This window comes from Entelurus aequoreus, linkage group LG04 (assembly GCF_033978785.1).
Source record: "Entelurus aequoreus isolate RoL-2023_Sb linkage group LG04, RoL_Eaeq_v1.1, whole genome shotgun sequence".
Taxonomy (NCBI): Eukaryota; Metazoa; Chordata; class Actinopteri; order Syngnathiformes; family Syngnathidae; genus Entelurus; species Entelurus aequoreus.
Window position 1 is genome coordinate 67,524,757 of NC_084734.1, and position 18,026 is coordinate 67,542,782.

The 18,026-nt window shown below is 37.7% G+C and overlaps 2 protein-coding genes across 2 annotated transcripts in view; one reads left to right on the forward strand and one right to left on the reverse strand.

Annotated features, from left to right (window-relative positions):
- slc7a2 (solute carrier family 7 member 2) overlaps positions 1–18,026 on the reverse strand; it is a 396,413-nt gene that overhangs the window by 116,568 nt on the left and 261,819 nt on the right. The gene's annotated exons all lie outside the window — the stretch shown is intronic.
- LOC133647964 (cysteinyl leukotriene receptor 1-like) lies at positions 4,610–7,788 on the forward strand. Its single transcript, XM_062043725.1, has 2 exons — positions 4,610–4,742; positions 6,751–7,788. Exon 2 carries the CDS (start codon positions 6,751–6,753, stop codon positions 7,786–7,788), a length of 1,038 nt encoding a protein of 345 aa, XP_061899709.1. The 5' UTR covers positions 4,610–4,742.

Sequence of the window (18,026 nt, forward strand, 5' to 3'; positions counted from 1 at the left end):
TTTCAACTTGTTTAAGTCGGGGTCCACGTTAATCAATGCATGGTATAAATATATACTATCAGCATAACACGTTAATCAATCAATCAGTGTATATACATTGAATTATTTACATTATTTACAATCCGGGAGGTGGGATGTGGAGGGGGGGGGGGGTTAGGTTTGGTTGATATCAGCACTTCAGTCATCAACAATAATATCATCTGAGAAATGGACATTGAGACAGTGTAGGTCTGACTTCGTAGGATATGTACAGCGAGCAGTGAACATAGTGAGCTCAGAAAGCATAAGAACAAGTCTATACATTTGATTATTTACATTTGATCCATTGCAATCCGGGGATGTGGGATGTGGTGGGGGGAGGGTTTTAGTCTAGGGTTGTAGTTGCCTGGAGGTGGGGATCGTGGCGGCCCGGTTGCTTGTGGGCTGGGGCGGGTTTCCTATCCGGCTGCGGGAAGTCTATGGGGCCCTTCTTGTCTTTCTGCCCACGTGGGGTATGGTCTTTCGCTGGCTTGGGGGCTGGTTGTCTCCTGCTTCTTCAGTGCCTTGTCCTCGGTTGGGCGCTGGCCAGCATGGTGGCACAGCGAACCCGGATCTGGGCGCCCTGTCGCCTGCCTGTGTGGGGCCGGTGGTCCCTTGTTTCCTGAGCACCACACCTGCTGTTTTGGGTTGGGCTTTCTAGGTGGCTTGGGCTGTACTTTGGTTGCCGCACATACTGGGAGACAAATATATTGTACATGCAAACATAAATACATACGCACATACATATGTCTATTTATACATGCATACATACATTTGTAGATACATATGCACATACATAGGTACATAGGCATGCACATACATACACACATACACAAACACACACAGTACATACAGTACATCCACACGCACTTTCACTGGACAAACAAACAAACATACTGTACATACACATGCACATGTACAGTACATACATACATTCATGCATATAATCACGTCTTGACAAGAAGAAAACAAATAAGGTATTAATAATAATAATTTGATGACACATGAATGAAATCAATAAAATACTTTGTTTAACTGGGATGATCACTCCTAGATTATTGTGCTGTGCAATTTAATCACACTTGAATGAACTCAAAGAACACGTCATAATCCTAGTTTCTCTCAGGTTCTTGAAGTTGGATTGAGTTGAGGTGAATGCATTCCTTTTTGGCTGTGGTCGGTAACATTCACTATCAAAAGAGACGTTTTGGCTCATTATTACCCAAAAAAAAAATTACACGATCAAACACGATCAAAATATAATACAACTTATGTGTGGCTGTGTGATAGTAATTTGGTTAAAACTGATCACTCCCCCGACGCCTTAAGAGCTGCGCTGGACAGCACGTAGACAGCCTGTGGCTTTTAGCTCGCTGACTAGCGCTGCTCAACTTAACTCTCAATCGGTGGGAATACTCTACAGCAGTGCTATCGTCTTCCCCCTAGGAAAAAGAAAATATTTCGCCGCGACTATATATGGTATAATTTATCTATAAAATTGTTTTAAGTACATCTCTGAATAACATTGTATATGTATTAACACCAAATAAAACAAACAACAAAGAAGAAAGAAAGCAATATTAATTTACTAAAAAAAAACTTTATGAACTTTGTTTTTCAGTCTGTAACAGAAATATTTAGAGTGCATCAATTAGCCCGAAATTTAAAAAAAAGTATCCTTAATTAAACTATAAACATTTTTTGACTGACTTGAAACATTAGATACTGAAAAATAAAATTAAATAAGCTCTAGACATAATAAAACATTCAAATTGATCAACAATATTAACCTAGAAGCACAATATTTAAAACACTTTAAACTAAAAAACAAAAATGAGTAAAACAATTTGTGCTTTTATTTATTTTATTTTATTTTTCAAAATAAGGGAGTCAGAGCTAATAGCTACAATGAGTAGTTTTGTATTACACAGCTTTTCAAAGCGGTGTTTGAAGCATGATACTGCATGATACTGATAAAGCATGTTACCCTGACCCGTACCATGCCCCACCACTGGAGAAGGAATGCACAACAGTATGTGGGTTGCCGGTTCGATTCCAGCATGTGCATGGCGGAACTGTTACATACTGTATGTACAGTAGGGGTGATGTTCAAAACCGGTTCTTCCGGTTGTTTGATAAGAAAAGAACCGATTCCATGGACTCAAATCCCTTTTTGAGAACCGGTTCCCGTTATCGAGGCCACTATAGTAAAGAAAAAGAGTTGGTTCTTTATTCAAATCCCTGGGAACGAATCCCGTCCCACAGGAAATGCCCTGTGGCACGTCCCAGGAAATGACGTAGCACAGTCATTAAGCGGCAGATACAGAAGCAGCAACAACAATGGACCGGAAAAAACGCCTCAAGGCGTGGCTTCATTTTACTAAGAAATACGACGAGGAAACGGCTATCTGCAATTATTGCCAGGCTTCGCTCTCATGTAAGGGGGGGAAGTACAACAAGCATGATGAAACATGTTCAGGCCGTACATAACCTGAACATTCGAGAACCGTGGCGTGCCTTTGACACGTGGAGAAGCAGCGACAGAGATGACGAAGCAAGCCCCTCTTCCTCTGCTTCAACCTGCAGCGCCAATTCCAGTGATCGTGCTGGTGAGTAACAAACGTTAACTGTTGCCGGTTAATTTCCATATCTGCTCACTCGTAGCCTTTAGGCTAAAATAACGTTACCTCTTATGTCAACCAGGACTGCAGTAATGTTAGCTAGACTAACGTTACCTAGGCATAGTCAGTGGCTAATGGTAACGTTAACGTTAGCCTTTTTGTATGTGTCTGATAATGTTAACGGTATCTTGTAGCCTACACCACTCCAGAGTTTGCAGGTCTGTCTAATAAACTAGTGCTTTCTTTCTTTCTTTAGTTTATTTCGTACATGAACACACTTACAGCATAACACATCACAGTTTCATATCATTTCAATTTACATCATGTCCGAAAAGGAGTAGGAAGAAGTAAAGCTTATTTAATCCTACCCCTTTCCCACTTCGGAGCGTTTACAAATATATACATCATTTACTGACCTTTTTATAATAAAATAACATCTGTGAATTAGTATATACAACAGTTTTGTCATATGTAATTAATTAATTCAGTCATTATTAATATACTGAGATGAAGAATATCTTATTTTCAATAAGGTTGAAAGTATTTCTCATATTTCTTCTTTGTACTTTGTAAGCACTATTAATTTGAACAACCTCTTAAAGTGGATCATATCAGTACAATGTTTAACTTAATTACTTAATCCATTCCATCATTTAATTCCACATACTGATGCTAAAGACTTAATAACAGACACCCTAGTCTTCACATTCAGCTAATTTCCCCCCTAATTCTATGCTGTGTCTGTCCCTCATTTTCCCTCCAGGACAAGGACGTGCAGTCATTCCTGGAGGAGGCCACACTGATGGACCCCAGAGGGATGTTCCAATAGCAGCAGAAGTGCACTTTTGGGAGAGCTGTATTATTTTCAGGTTTGTGCCCAAGGGACTGATTTTATTTAACACTATATTATTATTTATACACCTATAGTGATCACAGAGACAGGTTGTTTTTGTGTTACTGTATATATTTGTTTTTCTGAAAAATCCCACTTAATATACTTTGGGTAACAACAGTCAATATTTTTTTTATTTTTTTTTTTATTTTTTAGGGGGTTAACAACAGTCAATATTTATTTATTTATTTTATTTTATTTCTTTCTTATAAAATAAAAGTGAGCTTTTGTTAAACCAAATATTGTGTATTTTTTTCCATATACAAAAACCTATCTGGATTCGATAAGAGAATCGATAAGGAATCGGTTCGATAAGAGGATCCGATAAAGGGCTCGCACTCGATAATTTATTTTCAAACATTATCCCTAATGTACAGTGAGCCTACTTTGAAATAAATGTATTTCATAAAACGAGTGCTTGTTATAAAATTACCTTTACATTGCGCTTTGTACACCAAGGAGCAAACAGTGGCAGCTATGTATATTTCATTTGCAGTCTGGATGCGGAGGAATGTGGGTCTCCTCTCTGCTCTGACTGCAGCTGGGACTGCTGCACGATGCCACTGACAACCTGTGAAGAGAGGCTCACGGCAGCACCCGCTGCTCGTTGAGGACATTCACTGCAAAGTGATACGTGCTTTCATGTCTCAAAAACCTTATAAAAAGTTGCTCGATTTGTCGGGAAAAAAAAGTCGCTTGGGGAGTTGCAAAGTCGCCGGATTTAGCGAGAAAGTCGCCAAGTTGGCAACACTGATCCAACCAGCAACCAGGACCATGTGAGCCTGCACACATTCATGATCATACAGTCAGAAATTGTAGAAGTATTTTCAAAAGTGCACATTTCCCCCGCTTCAGTGTTAAAAATATCTCCAAGCTCTGCAAGGGGGGCAACAACGCCATTGGAGGGAAAGATTGCACTCAGTATCTTGTCAAGAATCATCATGAATGTAAGATGATTCGTGTTACACCACTGGAGGTCAGCAAAGATATTCTGATCTGAACCGCAGCATGACATTATTTACTGTGTGGCTGCACAGATGATGACATCACCACAGGCTAGATGCACAGTGCGAGTGAAGTCCCTCCTTCAGGAGCTTCAAAATAGCTGACACTGCAGAAGTGGCCACCTGCAGCAGCATCCTTGTGCAACTAGTGTTGTGACATCAGGCGCAGAGGAAGAGCGACTCGCGAATGAAAAGGGATACACATTTGTAAGTATTGAGATTTTTTAAATAATATATAATTTGGCTTTGAAGGAGCATGAAAATCAACACCAAAAATTAAGTAAAATGTTTTTTCTTATGTTTTTTTTTTAACGTTATATGTTTCTTTATAAGGAAACAATTTATAACTATTGTGAATAACGTCACTTATTATTGTTTATGTTTGATAAAAAAAAGCATTAGATATGTATATCATTTATCAAAAGTCCAAAGACAGTACAAGCCTCCTCTTTTGCAGTGCAGTTCTACACTAACTACAAAATACATATGTTAATTAATTGTTACAGTTGCAGTGTTAAGATATGGTTTTGTTTACACTGATTACCCCCCTCATCCGTAATTGCATAACATACTTGATCAATGACATGATTTTTACAGAGTTTGTAATCCATCCGCACAAAAAAATGTGGTAACACTTTAGTATGAGGAACATATTCACCATTAATTAGTTGTTTATTAAAGTGACAAAGACTTAATTTACAGTTATTTGGACACTAGGGGAACATATAAGGGGTTTGAGACTTAGGGTTGGGGTTGGGGTTAGGGTTAGGGTTAGGGTTACTAATAAGCAATAATTCTGAGGTTATTGAGGGAAGACTCTTAGTTAATGGCTTACTGGTTTTATAATAGAACAAGGCATTAATAAGTTCTTAATAATGACTAATTAACAGTGTTGGGACTTACTTTAACGCGTTACTGTAACGCCGTTATTTTCGCTAGTAACAAGTAATCTCACGTGTTATTTTTTACATTCAGTAACTCAGGTACTGTTACTACATGATGCGTTACTGCGTTATTTTACGTAATTTTTTATGTAGTATCGGCTTTAAAACAGAAGATCTGAGTGTGTTTTATTGGAGCGCTGCGGTGTCGTCTTTCTGTGTTACAAGGAAAAGAAAAGGCGTGCTTTGTGTGGGTGGGGGCCGGGTGGGGGCTCCCAGACCGTAGTTGAGGAGCGCAGGGGAGACGTTCCTCCAGGGCCTATGTACTTCGGGGCTAACAACCTTCACTTTACCCGGAAGTGGGTCTTTACAGCTGAGGGTGAATGATGAGGCCAGCGGTTTGTTGCAACTTTGTGACTTTATTGGACGCAGCCATCCACCAAGCTGAGCACCTGTACACACTCACTGTTGCCGCTCTCTCACCTCTTTCGCCCACTCACTCACTGACGTCACTCACTTCACATGCTGTCATATCTTAAATGGCCACACACACACACACACACACACATACACACACACATACGCTTCTCTCATAACAACTAACAAGACATCATGGCGAAGCCAGAAGTCGAGTTTCTTAACATGGAGACATTCTCAATACTTTTCTTTTGTCGAGCACAAAGAAAATAACATTTTAGTTCAATGTAAGTTGTGTCTTGCATCAAAGATCCTATCTACTTAAAGTTAAAGTTAAAGTGCCATTATGTCACAGCTATTTAGAATAGTTGTGTCAATTTGTTCTGGCCTGAAATAAATTGGCCCTTTGAAACATATCTTTGTCTTTGTGTGTTGTATGTAGACCATATTGCTTTCTGAGATCAGTGATGCAAATGCATGTCAAGTTGATCAACAGATTGTATTATTCTCCAGTGCAATAACAGTACTGAAATGAAGGCTAAAAGGGCATTAATGGGAGCCTTAAAAAAAAAAGAAGAAAAAAAGAAGTAACTAAATAGTCACTTTTCACAGTAATGCATTACTTTTTGGTGTAAGTAACTGGGTTAGTAACTGAGTAACTTTTGAAATAAAGTAACTAGTAACTGTAACTAGTTACTGGTTTTCAGTAACTAACCCAACACTGCTAATTAAGAGTCAATATGTTACTAATTTGCATGTTAATAAGCAACTAATTAATGGTGAAAATGTGTTTCCCATACTAAAGTGTTACCAAATGTACAAACGTTTGTATATATTACAGAGTCGTTTATGTTGGCTGTCTTTCATTTTATTTCCATTCCTCACCAAGTCAAGTGTCCTTGTCTCAACACCTGCAGATGGAGCAAAATAATGAGACGCTCAGCAGCAACTCCACCGCCTGTCCGTCCATCGACGACTTCCGCAATCAGGTTTACACCACGTCCTACTCCATCATCACTGTCTTCGGCCTGGTAGGGAACGGTTTGGCCCTGGTGGCGCTGATCAAATTGTACCGGCAGAGTTCTCCTTTCCAGGTCTACATGCTGAACCTGGCCGTGTCCGACCTGCTGTGTGTCAGCACTCTGCCTATGAGGGTGCTCTACTACGTGAACAAGGGCCAGTGGAACCAGGGCGATTTCCTGTGTCGCATCAGCTCCTACGCCCTCTACGTCAACCTCTACTGCAGCATTTACTTCATGGCGGCCATGTCCGTCACACGCTTCCTGGCCATTGTCTTCCCCGTGCGGAACCTTCAACTGGTGACAGTGAGCCGTGCACGTCTGGCGTGTCTGAGCATTTGGATTTGTATCTGTCTTGCCTCTTCGCCCTTCTTGATGTTAGGCCAGAAATTTGATCCTGTGACCAACAAAACAAAGTGCTTTGAGCCTCCGCAAGGTCAAGGCGTGTCCGCACTTGTAGTGCTGAACAATTTTTCTTTGGTGGTGGGTTTTCTTCTGCCCTTCCTGGTCATACTGTTCTGCTATGCCGGGATTATCCGCGCCCTACTTACCCGCGCTCCACTGGCTAGGTGCCACCAGGGCACGCGCTCCAAATCAATTAGTATGATCGTGATCATCCTTTTGACGTTCTTGATAAGCTTCATGCCGTACCACGTGCAGCGCTCCGTCCACATTCACTCCCTGTCCCACACGGACACTCATTGCACGGAAAGGGTTGCCATGCAGAAGTCAGTCGTGGTGACGCTGTGCCTGGCAGCAGCCAATTCATGCTTTGATCCGCTGCTCTACTTCTTCTCAGGGGAAGGTTTCCGTAGCCGCCTGTCGTCCATGCACCTGTATCGGTCGACCAGCACACAGACACGCTCAGTTAGACTAAATTCTGCTGGTTTAGAGAACCGAGACAACCGACAGCAAAGAGCCACGTCATTTATATAAATTAGCAGCACTGTCAAATAAAGGCAAAAAAATAAATACAATAAAATAAAATAAAATAAAATAAAATAAAATACATATTTAAAAAATATTATATGTATATATATATATATATATATATATATATATATATATATATATATATATATATATATATATATATATATATATATATATATATATATATATATATATATATATATATATATATTATTATTATTTTATTTTTTTTAATTTTTTTTATTATTGTGTATTATTTTGTTGCATTGATTAAAAAAAATATTTAAAAATATATATATATATATATATATATCTTGTATGCTATGCTGAGTTTTTGCTTTAATATATATATATATATATATATATATATATATATATATATACTGTATATATATATATATATATATATATATATATATATATATATATAGTAATTTTTTTTATTTTATTAATACAACAAAAAAACACACAATAATATCATAATAATACAATTACAATTACAAAACCAAACCCGGCCCAGCAACATTCTGAATAGCAATCAACAGAGCAATTGAGATGACACACAAACATGACACAAAACAATCCAAAAGTAGTTAAACAAAAATGTATTCTATCAACAACAGTATCAATAATAATAAGAATTCCAACATAGCAGTGATTAGAAATCCCTCATTGACATTATCATCACAGCTATTTATAAAAAATAAAAACATTATTTTTTTTTAAAAAAGAACTATAGTGTCACAGTGGCTTACACTTGCATCACATCTCACAAGCTTGACAACACATTGGGTCCAATATTTTCCGCAAAGATAAAATAAGTCATATTTTAGGTTCATTTAATAGTTAAAACAAATTTAAATAATGGATCCCATATTCCAATATATGACTCATAATTATCTAAACTAAATGCAGTTTTTTCTACTGATATCATTCCCATACAAGTATTTGAAAGAAACTAATATAAATATAATGCACTGTAACCTGAGATGCATTTTGGGGGTAGGGATTACATTGTTCTGTTTTTTTTTGTCAGTAAAATAGGAATATAATAAATGTTACTGATTGATGGCAAAATAAAGCCTTTTCATAGAAGGTTATGTGGTTGTCTTTTCTCAATGGTTTACTCATTTCAGTAGAAAAATTCACATTATTTTAACACAAATATTGCCCAAATTTTTGCTTCATCTCTTCCAGGAGTGTCAAATGTACGTCAGGTTTTATCCGGCCCGCGGGATGAGTTAGCTAAGTATAAAAATTAGCCGAAATGTTTGAATGAAAGAAACTGCTGTTCTAAATGTGTCCACTAGATGTCGCAATATCAATTCTTTGTATATTTGTAGATGATGCTACATATGTAAAAAAAAAAAATAACCACATGATGTCAGTACATCAGTCGAGGAAAATTAGCAAACTACATACTGTAAATAACATCCTGTAAATAGATTTTGATATTATTTTTTTATCTTGACAGATTGAAAATTGACTGATAAACATTATCACATAATTTATTCAGAAAGTATAAATAACGACAAATAAAGATACAATACTATTAACCGCAACATGTAAGTGTAAAAAAACCAACAACAACATTATGATTTGTATATTTTCAGAATTTTCTTGTTTTACTTTTAAACAAAGAAAACAATCTGAAGTTGTCTTTATTTTTAAGTTATTGTGCCGTGATTTTACCAGTCCGGCCCACTTATGAGTAGATTTTTCTCCATGTGGCCCCTGATCTAAAATGAGTTAGACACCCCTGATCTATTCTAACTTCTTTTCACAATAAGGTCAGCCAATAATCACACATGCATAAGTGGTAGCCACAGCGTTAGACAGTGTTAGGAAAATTACAAGTTACTTTTGACTTTCCCAAAAAAGCAATTGAATTACTAAGGGAATTACTTTTTAATATGATAAATAGCTACTAGGGAAGGAAAGTAATTAATGTGTTGCTTTTAAAAAAGAAAAAGAAAATAACCCTTGAAATATCTGTCGTATGCAGTTGAGAGATGTTTCATGAGAGCAGAGTGTGTGCCTTTCAAAGCAAGTGCTTGTTGACCAATTATGTGTGCAGCAATAGCTGAGCTCTGTTTGTTAGATCAACATTGGCAGTTTGCGGAGAGTGAAGGCAGCTCTGTTGAATCTTTTCGCTGAATTGTGTAAGTGCTTCCTAATAAAGACATTAAATGTGCTTCGGTGGCTGTAAGTCTCCTTGTGCACAAACAGGGTTTTGTAGGATTACATGCATATCACTTCAATAATTGAATTGCTGTTCATTATTCCCCCGCGGTAGTAGTGTGTACTTACATGTTGTAAGTTTGCTGTGGGATGTCGCCTCTTCCTAAATGATATCAAGTTTATTTGGAGTGTGGTGGTGGTGGTTATTCGTACTTACAAAAAGAAACTTCATGCATTGAACTTGCTGTGCTGCTGACGCTGTTTTGCTGACATACAACCACGTCAAAGAGTTGTGTGCCACGTTACATCAAAAATATCAATAACGACTTTGTAACGTATGTAAAAGTAATTAGATAACGAGTTACTAGAAAAGGTAACAGTGTTATTCCTAACACTGATTAATCATGCGGCTAAAGTTACTTCCGGACCACTGACGAGCATGTATTGAAAACATAAGATTAACATTATTTCTGTATGATTATATTTTTTTACATTTTAGAAACTAAAAATTGTTGGATTTGCACATTTCCTGATCAAATACCTACGAAGAGAACATCCTCTGATGGTGCAAGTCTTAATTGTTTTGTTAGCATGTCACCTATGTAATGTTTGCAGAAACATTTATTATACACTATTGCTTTTTACAGCCTGTGTAATGTCTTTAATGTAAAAACGTAACACAGTTATTCTTGTTAAGACCACTGTTATAAGTACAAAGAAGAAGAACCATGATACATTCTGAATGTATTTCATCCATCCATTCTTTCATCCTCAAAATAATATTACTTATCTCATCATATGAAATATAACTTACTTCCCCAAATTATTATTTATTTATTTTGATTTTGATTACTTATGGAGTATATTGTGAATAAATTGAGAACAGTAAGTGAATAAAAGTTTTAGCAACTGTTATGTAAAAGAAAAGGGGTAGGATTAAATAAGCTCTGCGTCTTCCTACTCCTTTTCGAACATGCTGAGAAACTGGAAATTGTGATGCATCATGTTGTATGCTTGCATGTTCGAAATAAACTCAAATTTAAACTCAAACTTAAACTCAAACTATCTGCAGATATACAGTATGTCATTATATACAGCAGGGATGTGCTGTTAGGGAAGGCAGGTGAAGCAGAGCCTCACCTGTTTTGATGAACAGGAAAAAAATAAAAAATAAAGTGGATCAAATAAATATTTGTTCATCATATTGTGTTATAAATGCATTTATATGGTAGCATTCGTTTTTTTTTTAAAGTGGTCTTCAATAAAAAATTACAAAATAAAAATGTGCATATTTTCTGATCTTTACAGTGCAAAAAGCTAATATGGTGCTGCCCCGAGTCGTTTTTATCTGCTTAATGAGTCATCTGCTTACCAGATTTTGTGTAGTGCTCCATATGTCCTGAGTGCACTGATTGAATACAAAACCAGAGGAGGCAGTGCCGAGTATTTGTTTTCCCATTTAGTGTGTAACCGAGTATATCCTGTCTGTTTTAATGCGCAAGCAAGGACCACTCAGGCCCGCTGACTGAGGGTGTGGCTATTTCTATTTGTCAGTAAAATCACCAACCTACCGTTTCCAGAAACATTTTTTACACCATAACTTTCTACACTATGTAATGTATTCAATGTACGTGTAACGTGACGTCATTATTCTTAGTAATCAGACTCTAAATACAGAAAAATAAGAAGGTATCTCTAGGCGTACATATGCAGCTATTTCTTTCGGTGTTAACCAAAAAATATGTAAGACTATTAACAAAATACTTGTTGACTTTATTTGGAAAAACAAAATACATTATATTAAGAAATCTGTTCCAATGAACGACTACGTTTTTTTGTTGTTGTCTTTGTTTTACTTTTGTAGCTGTATGTAGAAATGACTGGTTGCATCAGCTCTTCCCTTTTAATGTCTTTAATGTCCTTTGTGTTATTTGATGTTTGATGTTTCCCTCTCACACACATACATATGCGTGCTATGGCTATGAGGTTTTTTTTTTCCTTGGCCTCAGTCTGGACCCCCTCTTCAGGGCCCAGGCTTAGACTGATTTTTTTTCTTCTCACAAACAGGCCCTTCTTGCATGGTCTCTTCTCTATAAGCACAATTTCTCACCTACAAAATACTTCATTTGGAACAATAATGATATATGTTACAAAAGGAAATCACTTTTCCTCATACTCAAAGCGCTCACATTCACACTTCGGTGTTGGTAAGCTACATTTGTAGCCACAGCTGCCCTGGGGTAGAATGACGGGAGCGTGGCTGCCAATTAGTGCCTACGGCCCCTCCGACCACCACCTATCATTCATTCACCAGTGTGAGCGGCACTGGGGGCAAGGGTGAAGTGTCTTGCCCAAGGACACAACGGCAGTGATTTGGATGGCAACAGGAGAGGAGCGAACCCTCAAGTTTCCAGCACGGCTGCTCTATCCACCATGCCCCGCCGTCCCATTGATGAGAGCATATAAAAATCCATCCATCCATACATCCACTTTCTACCACTTGTCCCTCTCGAGGTCCCGGGGTGAGAATGGGTGACTTGAGCCTATCCTAGCTGCATTTGGGCAGAAAGCGGGGTACACAGTAAAAGCATTTAAGTACCATCTTAAAACTAATTTGTATTCTCTAGCCTTTAAATAGACCACCCATTTAGACCAGTTGATCTGCCGTCTCTTTTCTGCTCTGCGCCCCTCTCCTTCGTTGAGAGGGAAGGCACAGATTTGGCGACCACAGGTGAAGCGCTAGCTGTCCAAAGTCGTGACCCAGGGTGGACCACTCATCTGTGCATCGGTTGGGGACGTCTCTGCGCTGCTGACCTGTCTACACTTATGATGATTCCCTGCTGGCCACACTATGGACTGGACTCTCACACTATTATGCTGGATCCACTATGGACTGGACTCTCACACTATTATGCTGGATCCACTATGGACTGGACTCTCACACTATTATACTAGATCCACTATGGACTGGACTCTCACACTATTATACTAGATCCACTATGGACAGGACTCACACTATTATGCTAGATCCACAATGGACTGGACTCTCACACTATTATGCTAGATCCACTATGGACAGGACTCACACTATTATGCTAGATCCACAATGGACTGGACTCTCACACTATTATGCTAGATCCACTATGGACTGGACACTCACACTATTATGCTAGATCCACTATGGACTGGACTCTCACACTATTATGCTAGATCCACTATGGACAGGACTCACACTATTATGCTAGATCCACAATGGACTGGACTCTCACACTATTATGCTAGATCCACAATGGACTGGACTCTCACACTATTATGCTAGATCCACTATGGACTGGACACTCACACTATTATGCTAGATCCACTATGGACTGGAGTCTCACACTATTATGCTAGATCCACTATGGACAGGACTCTCACACTATTATGCTAGATCCACTATGGACTGGACTCTCACACTATTATGCTAGATCCACTATGGACTGGACTCTCACACTATTATGCTAGATCCACTATGGACTGGACTCTCACACTATTATGTTAGATCCGCTATGGACTGGACTCTAACACTATTATACTAGATCCACTATGGACTGGAGTCTTACACTATTCTACTAGATCCACGATGGACAGGACTCTCACACTATTATGTTAGATCCACTATGGACTGGACTCTCACACTATTATACTAGATCCACAATGGACTGGACTCTCACACTGTTATGCACTTGATCATCATAAAATCATCATTAAATACTGCCTGTCATGTCTGTTTCCAGCCACCACTGTTTCAATTAATATAGAAAGAGTTTTAACTTCAGTGATAGTTTATCTTCGTAGTGTACGTTTTCTGACATCTGTACCATGCACTCATTGGGGGAAGAAAGACCATGGACAGACTACCACATGCTCAGCCACGTGGTCAGTGCATATGCCCCTAAGGCTGACTATACTATTGCATTTCCTACTGACTGCAAGAAAAGCTACAAGCTGTGTCCACTAGCTGTTACACCAACACAGATATTGCACATTCTTCTCCATTCAACATTAAAACCTGATAACTTTCCAACAAAAAAAATGGTCTGTTGTCAGCTGAACCTGCGACAAACAACTAACCCTGGTTGTTTGGGGGTTGATCCCCGAAGCTTAACGGTGCCTCATCATTTTAACTGGCATCTCTTCTGCAACACCTTAACGAGCCACATTCCAGTTGTCTAGATAGTCGCCAATATGCGTAGTATTCATCACTAAAAGATTCATTCAATTATCGTATCGCTCTGTAGCCACAAAGACTGTAAGCCTCGAAAAAAAGGTGAACTTTGGTTGCGCATAGAGGCCTACTTGGACATAATGGCCTACATAATGAGAAACACAACATTACCCTGGGATCAGACTGCCGAGGCTGCTCACGAGTACAGAGAAGGCCACTGTAGTGCATGAGCGCGTCATAAACAGATAAGCACATGATCGGCTGCCTGCAGTGTTTACACAAAAATATGTTTGTCTCAGTTGCAAAGCACAAATGGCACTGGTGGTTTGAATACTCCATCCTCTTGCCCATAAAAAGGTCCCATGAAAACTGTTTTAAAAAGTACTGGAGGCCAAGACAGCGACCCATTTGGGGAGCATTTTTTTCACGACAATGATATAATATACGAGATATTGTGCAACTATATCATATTTTTAGCAATTGTTACGTACTAAGCTATTATCAAAACAGCATGGTTTTATAAGGCTGTAAGCTTAAAGCAGGGAATGAAACATATAAATGTAAATAACTGTAAATATATTTCATATTCAGTAATGTGCCCTCAACATTGATCTGAGTGCATGTTTAATTAATAACATTTAACAGAATAAGATGACCTACAGTGAATACTGCTAAAATTATATTTGTTGCATGTTCCCGCTTCCTAATTCAACTAATTATAATTATTATCAGGGGTGTCGAAATCATCTTAGATCGGGGGCCACATGGAGAAAAATCTACTTCCAAGTGAGGCGGCACAATAACTTAAAAATAAAGACAACTTCAGATTGTTTTCTTTGTTTAAAAATAGAACAAGCATATTCTGAAAATGTACAAATCATAATGTTGTTGTTGTTTTTTTTACACTTACATGTTGCCGTTAATTGTATTCTATCTTTATTTGTCGTTATTTATATTTTCTGAATAAATTATGTGATAATGTTCATCAGTCAACTCATTGGTGTTCATTTTCAATCTATCAAGATAAAAAAAATTATATCAAAGTCAAATTACAGTATGTTATTTATGTAGTTTGATCATTTTCCTCAACTGTGGTTTATTTTGTACATATGTAGCATCATTTACAAAGATACAAAGGATTGCTATTGCGACATCCAGTGGACACATTTAGAACAGCTGTGTCTTTCATTCAAAAATTTCAGGTTGATTTTTATACTTAGCAAACTCATCCCGCGAGCCGAAAAACAAAAACAGTTTGCCGGCCTGATCCGGCCCTCGGGCCGTACGTTTGACACCCCTGATTTAAATCATTCAGAAATGTTATATTTTTTACATAGTTGTCAAACAATTTAAAAGAATAAGGTAAACTACCCTAAACACTAGCATATTCACTTTTTAAATGAGTTGCATGTCCCCGTTTCTTAATTATTTGACTTTTCCATGAAACATGATGATTCAAAACCTTCACAAATGTTATATTTTCTTCACATTTCTCTGTTACTGATTATCCCAAATACACCGAAAGTATTGTTACTTTTAAAAACAAAACCAATTTCAATAAAATGCCTGATTATGTGTTTGCAGGCACGCTCACTTTGTTGGCATGGAAAACAGTAACAAAACCTAGAAGCAGCCAAACGAGTCAGCGTGATTGTTTGATTCATCCTCAAAGACCAATTTTTTTTCCATGGTTTTCTCCAGGAAAACATATTTACATTTAATCAGAACAAATACAAGGAGAGTGAGTGTTCCAGAGGGTTTACTGTATAAACGCAGTGTTTGTGGAATGTATTGAGTCATCCGTCTTAAACAAGTACAACACGGTATGCCTTTTGCATGCGGTAAATGGAATGCATTGAAAGATAGTGGTGTATATATGCATAGTTTATTGATTGACACACATATAATATAACCATGTTTTTTTCTGTTCTTTATTATGGAGTCACCCCTAACTGCAGTTTGTCATTTGGGGGCAAAAAGGCAATTTAGTCATTGGGGCCCTTAAACACCTTAATCCAATCGTTGACCTGGATTATGCGATTGGAAACAGATCTCTCGGGTGTTGGGGCGGGGCCAGTCTCAACGCACGGGATACAACCCGGAAGCAGATACCATTAAATAAAAGTGTTGCAACAATTGTAATGAAGAGGAGACTGTTTATTTGCCTACCCAAATTAAATGAACAGAACATTTTGAAGCTCATCAATGGTAGAAACAAATAAACACAGATTTATTTAAGAAGGCAGCTAAGGGAATGTAAAATGCCGGCTATATTCGGACTCCCGAACCAAATACAAATGAGATGAAAGATAATGAAGCAGGAATATTAAAGGCAAATAATAAAGCGTACATCATTTCCATGATTTTCGTCCAAAGATTCCTTCTAAAAAACTCTTCCGCCGCCTTTCGTTGCATCCGACCCGATACATTTTTGGTAGTAGCGTCATGCTCATAGTGCAATCCAAGATCCTTTATTGATGCTGTCTGCTATTTAACATCAGCGTAGCCATTAGAGACGTAATATGTTGCTACTATAACAATCTACAAGGTTAATATAGCTGGCTTCTCTTTCTTCCCCTCCATTGATCTGCTTTCTTTTGTATTTCAAGTTATCATTACATATATGTATTGTTGCATTTGAACAATTGTATTGTTGATAATAGAGGTAAATTATTGTTATTATTCATTATCAATAGCGCTATTTCTATTGGTATTTGTATTTCTCTATTTGTAGTGTAATAATGTTCATGGTCATTTCTGTATTATTAATATTTATTTCACTAACTGCTTCTTTGCTATCTCTTTTACTGTCATATTTCGTATTACTATCACAAATCGTATTTGCTGATGTTGTTCTATTGTTGTTGTTGTTGTTATTGTTGTGTTTGATGTTGTTGTTTTTGTCTCTCTGCCTTATCCCTCACAATTTTCCCCTCTGTCTTCCTTTTTTTCTCTTTCTAGCTCCTGCTCCGAACCGGCTGCACCAAATGATAATATAAATACATTTAATAAAGTCAAATACAAATAAGGCAACAAGAGAAGTATCCCACACTTCTCTTTTGTAAAGTAAATCTGTACAGCCGATATGGGCATCTACATCAACTATATGATTTGCCTGAGAACCTGGACAGGACAAAAAAACAACAACAACAAAAAAAACTGACGTAATATGTGTAATCTGTGCCAATATTACAGCGGACATCACATAAAACAAGTTGTAAGGATCCGCAAATCCTCGTGCAACTTCTTAGGTCAACTGGAAAAGTAATTCAGTGTACGGGAGGCACATGGTGTATGACCAATAGTTGCATTTGAGAGTGTGCATGGACACTTGGACTTCACACATGGTTGTGAAAATACAAAAAAAACGAACCACTTGAGAAATCAGACTAATTTAGTGCATTGAAACTAAGTGACTGATCCCAATGTACTGTAATTAATAGTAAGATTAATCAAGATTTAATAAAGTGTAAGACTTTTTTGGAAACTATTTATTTGTTAGCGCAGTTGGACAGAATTCATTCATTCATTCATGTATTTATTTGACTGGGACAGTACAATTAAACATTGCTACCCACAGGTAACCGATGTCAAAGACTTATAGCCACAGGCTAATTTGCAACCCTCGTCCCTGGTTAGGCTTTTAAAAAAAGATGAGAGAAGTGTAGAACACATACAAAAGGATTAAGACAAGTACAAAATAAAAACACACTGAAAATAATTGGCCCCATTTGTCCATACTACTTCCAGTTCTAGTGCTCACACTTTTGATTTTCCTCAAGCCACTTTTTCAGTTTTGTGGAGAAAAGTTTAATGTCTGACTGTGACTTTAACTCCAGTGGCAGAGAGATCC

Coding starts and splice junctions, on each gene's coding strand:
- LOC133647964 (XM_062043725.1), top strand. CDS start 6,751: ATGGAGCAAAATAATGAGACGCTCAGCAGCAACTCCACCGCCTGTCCG.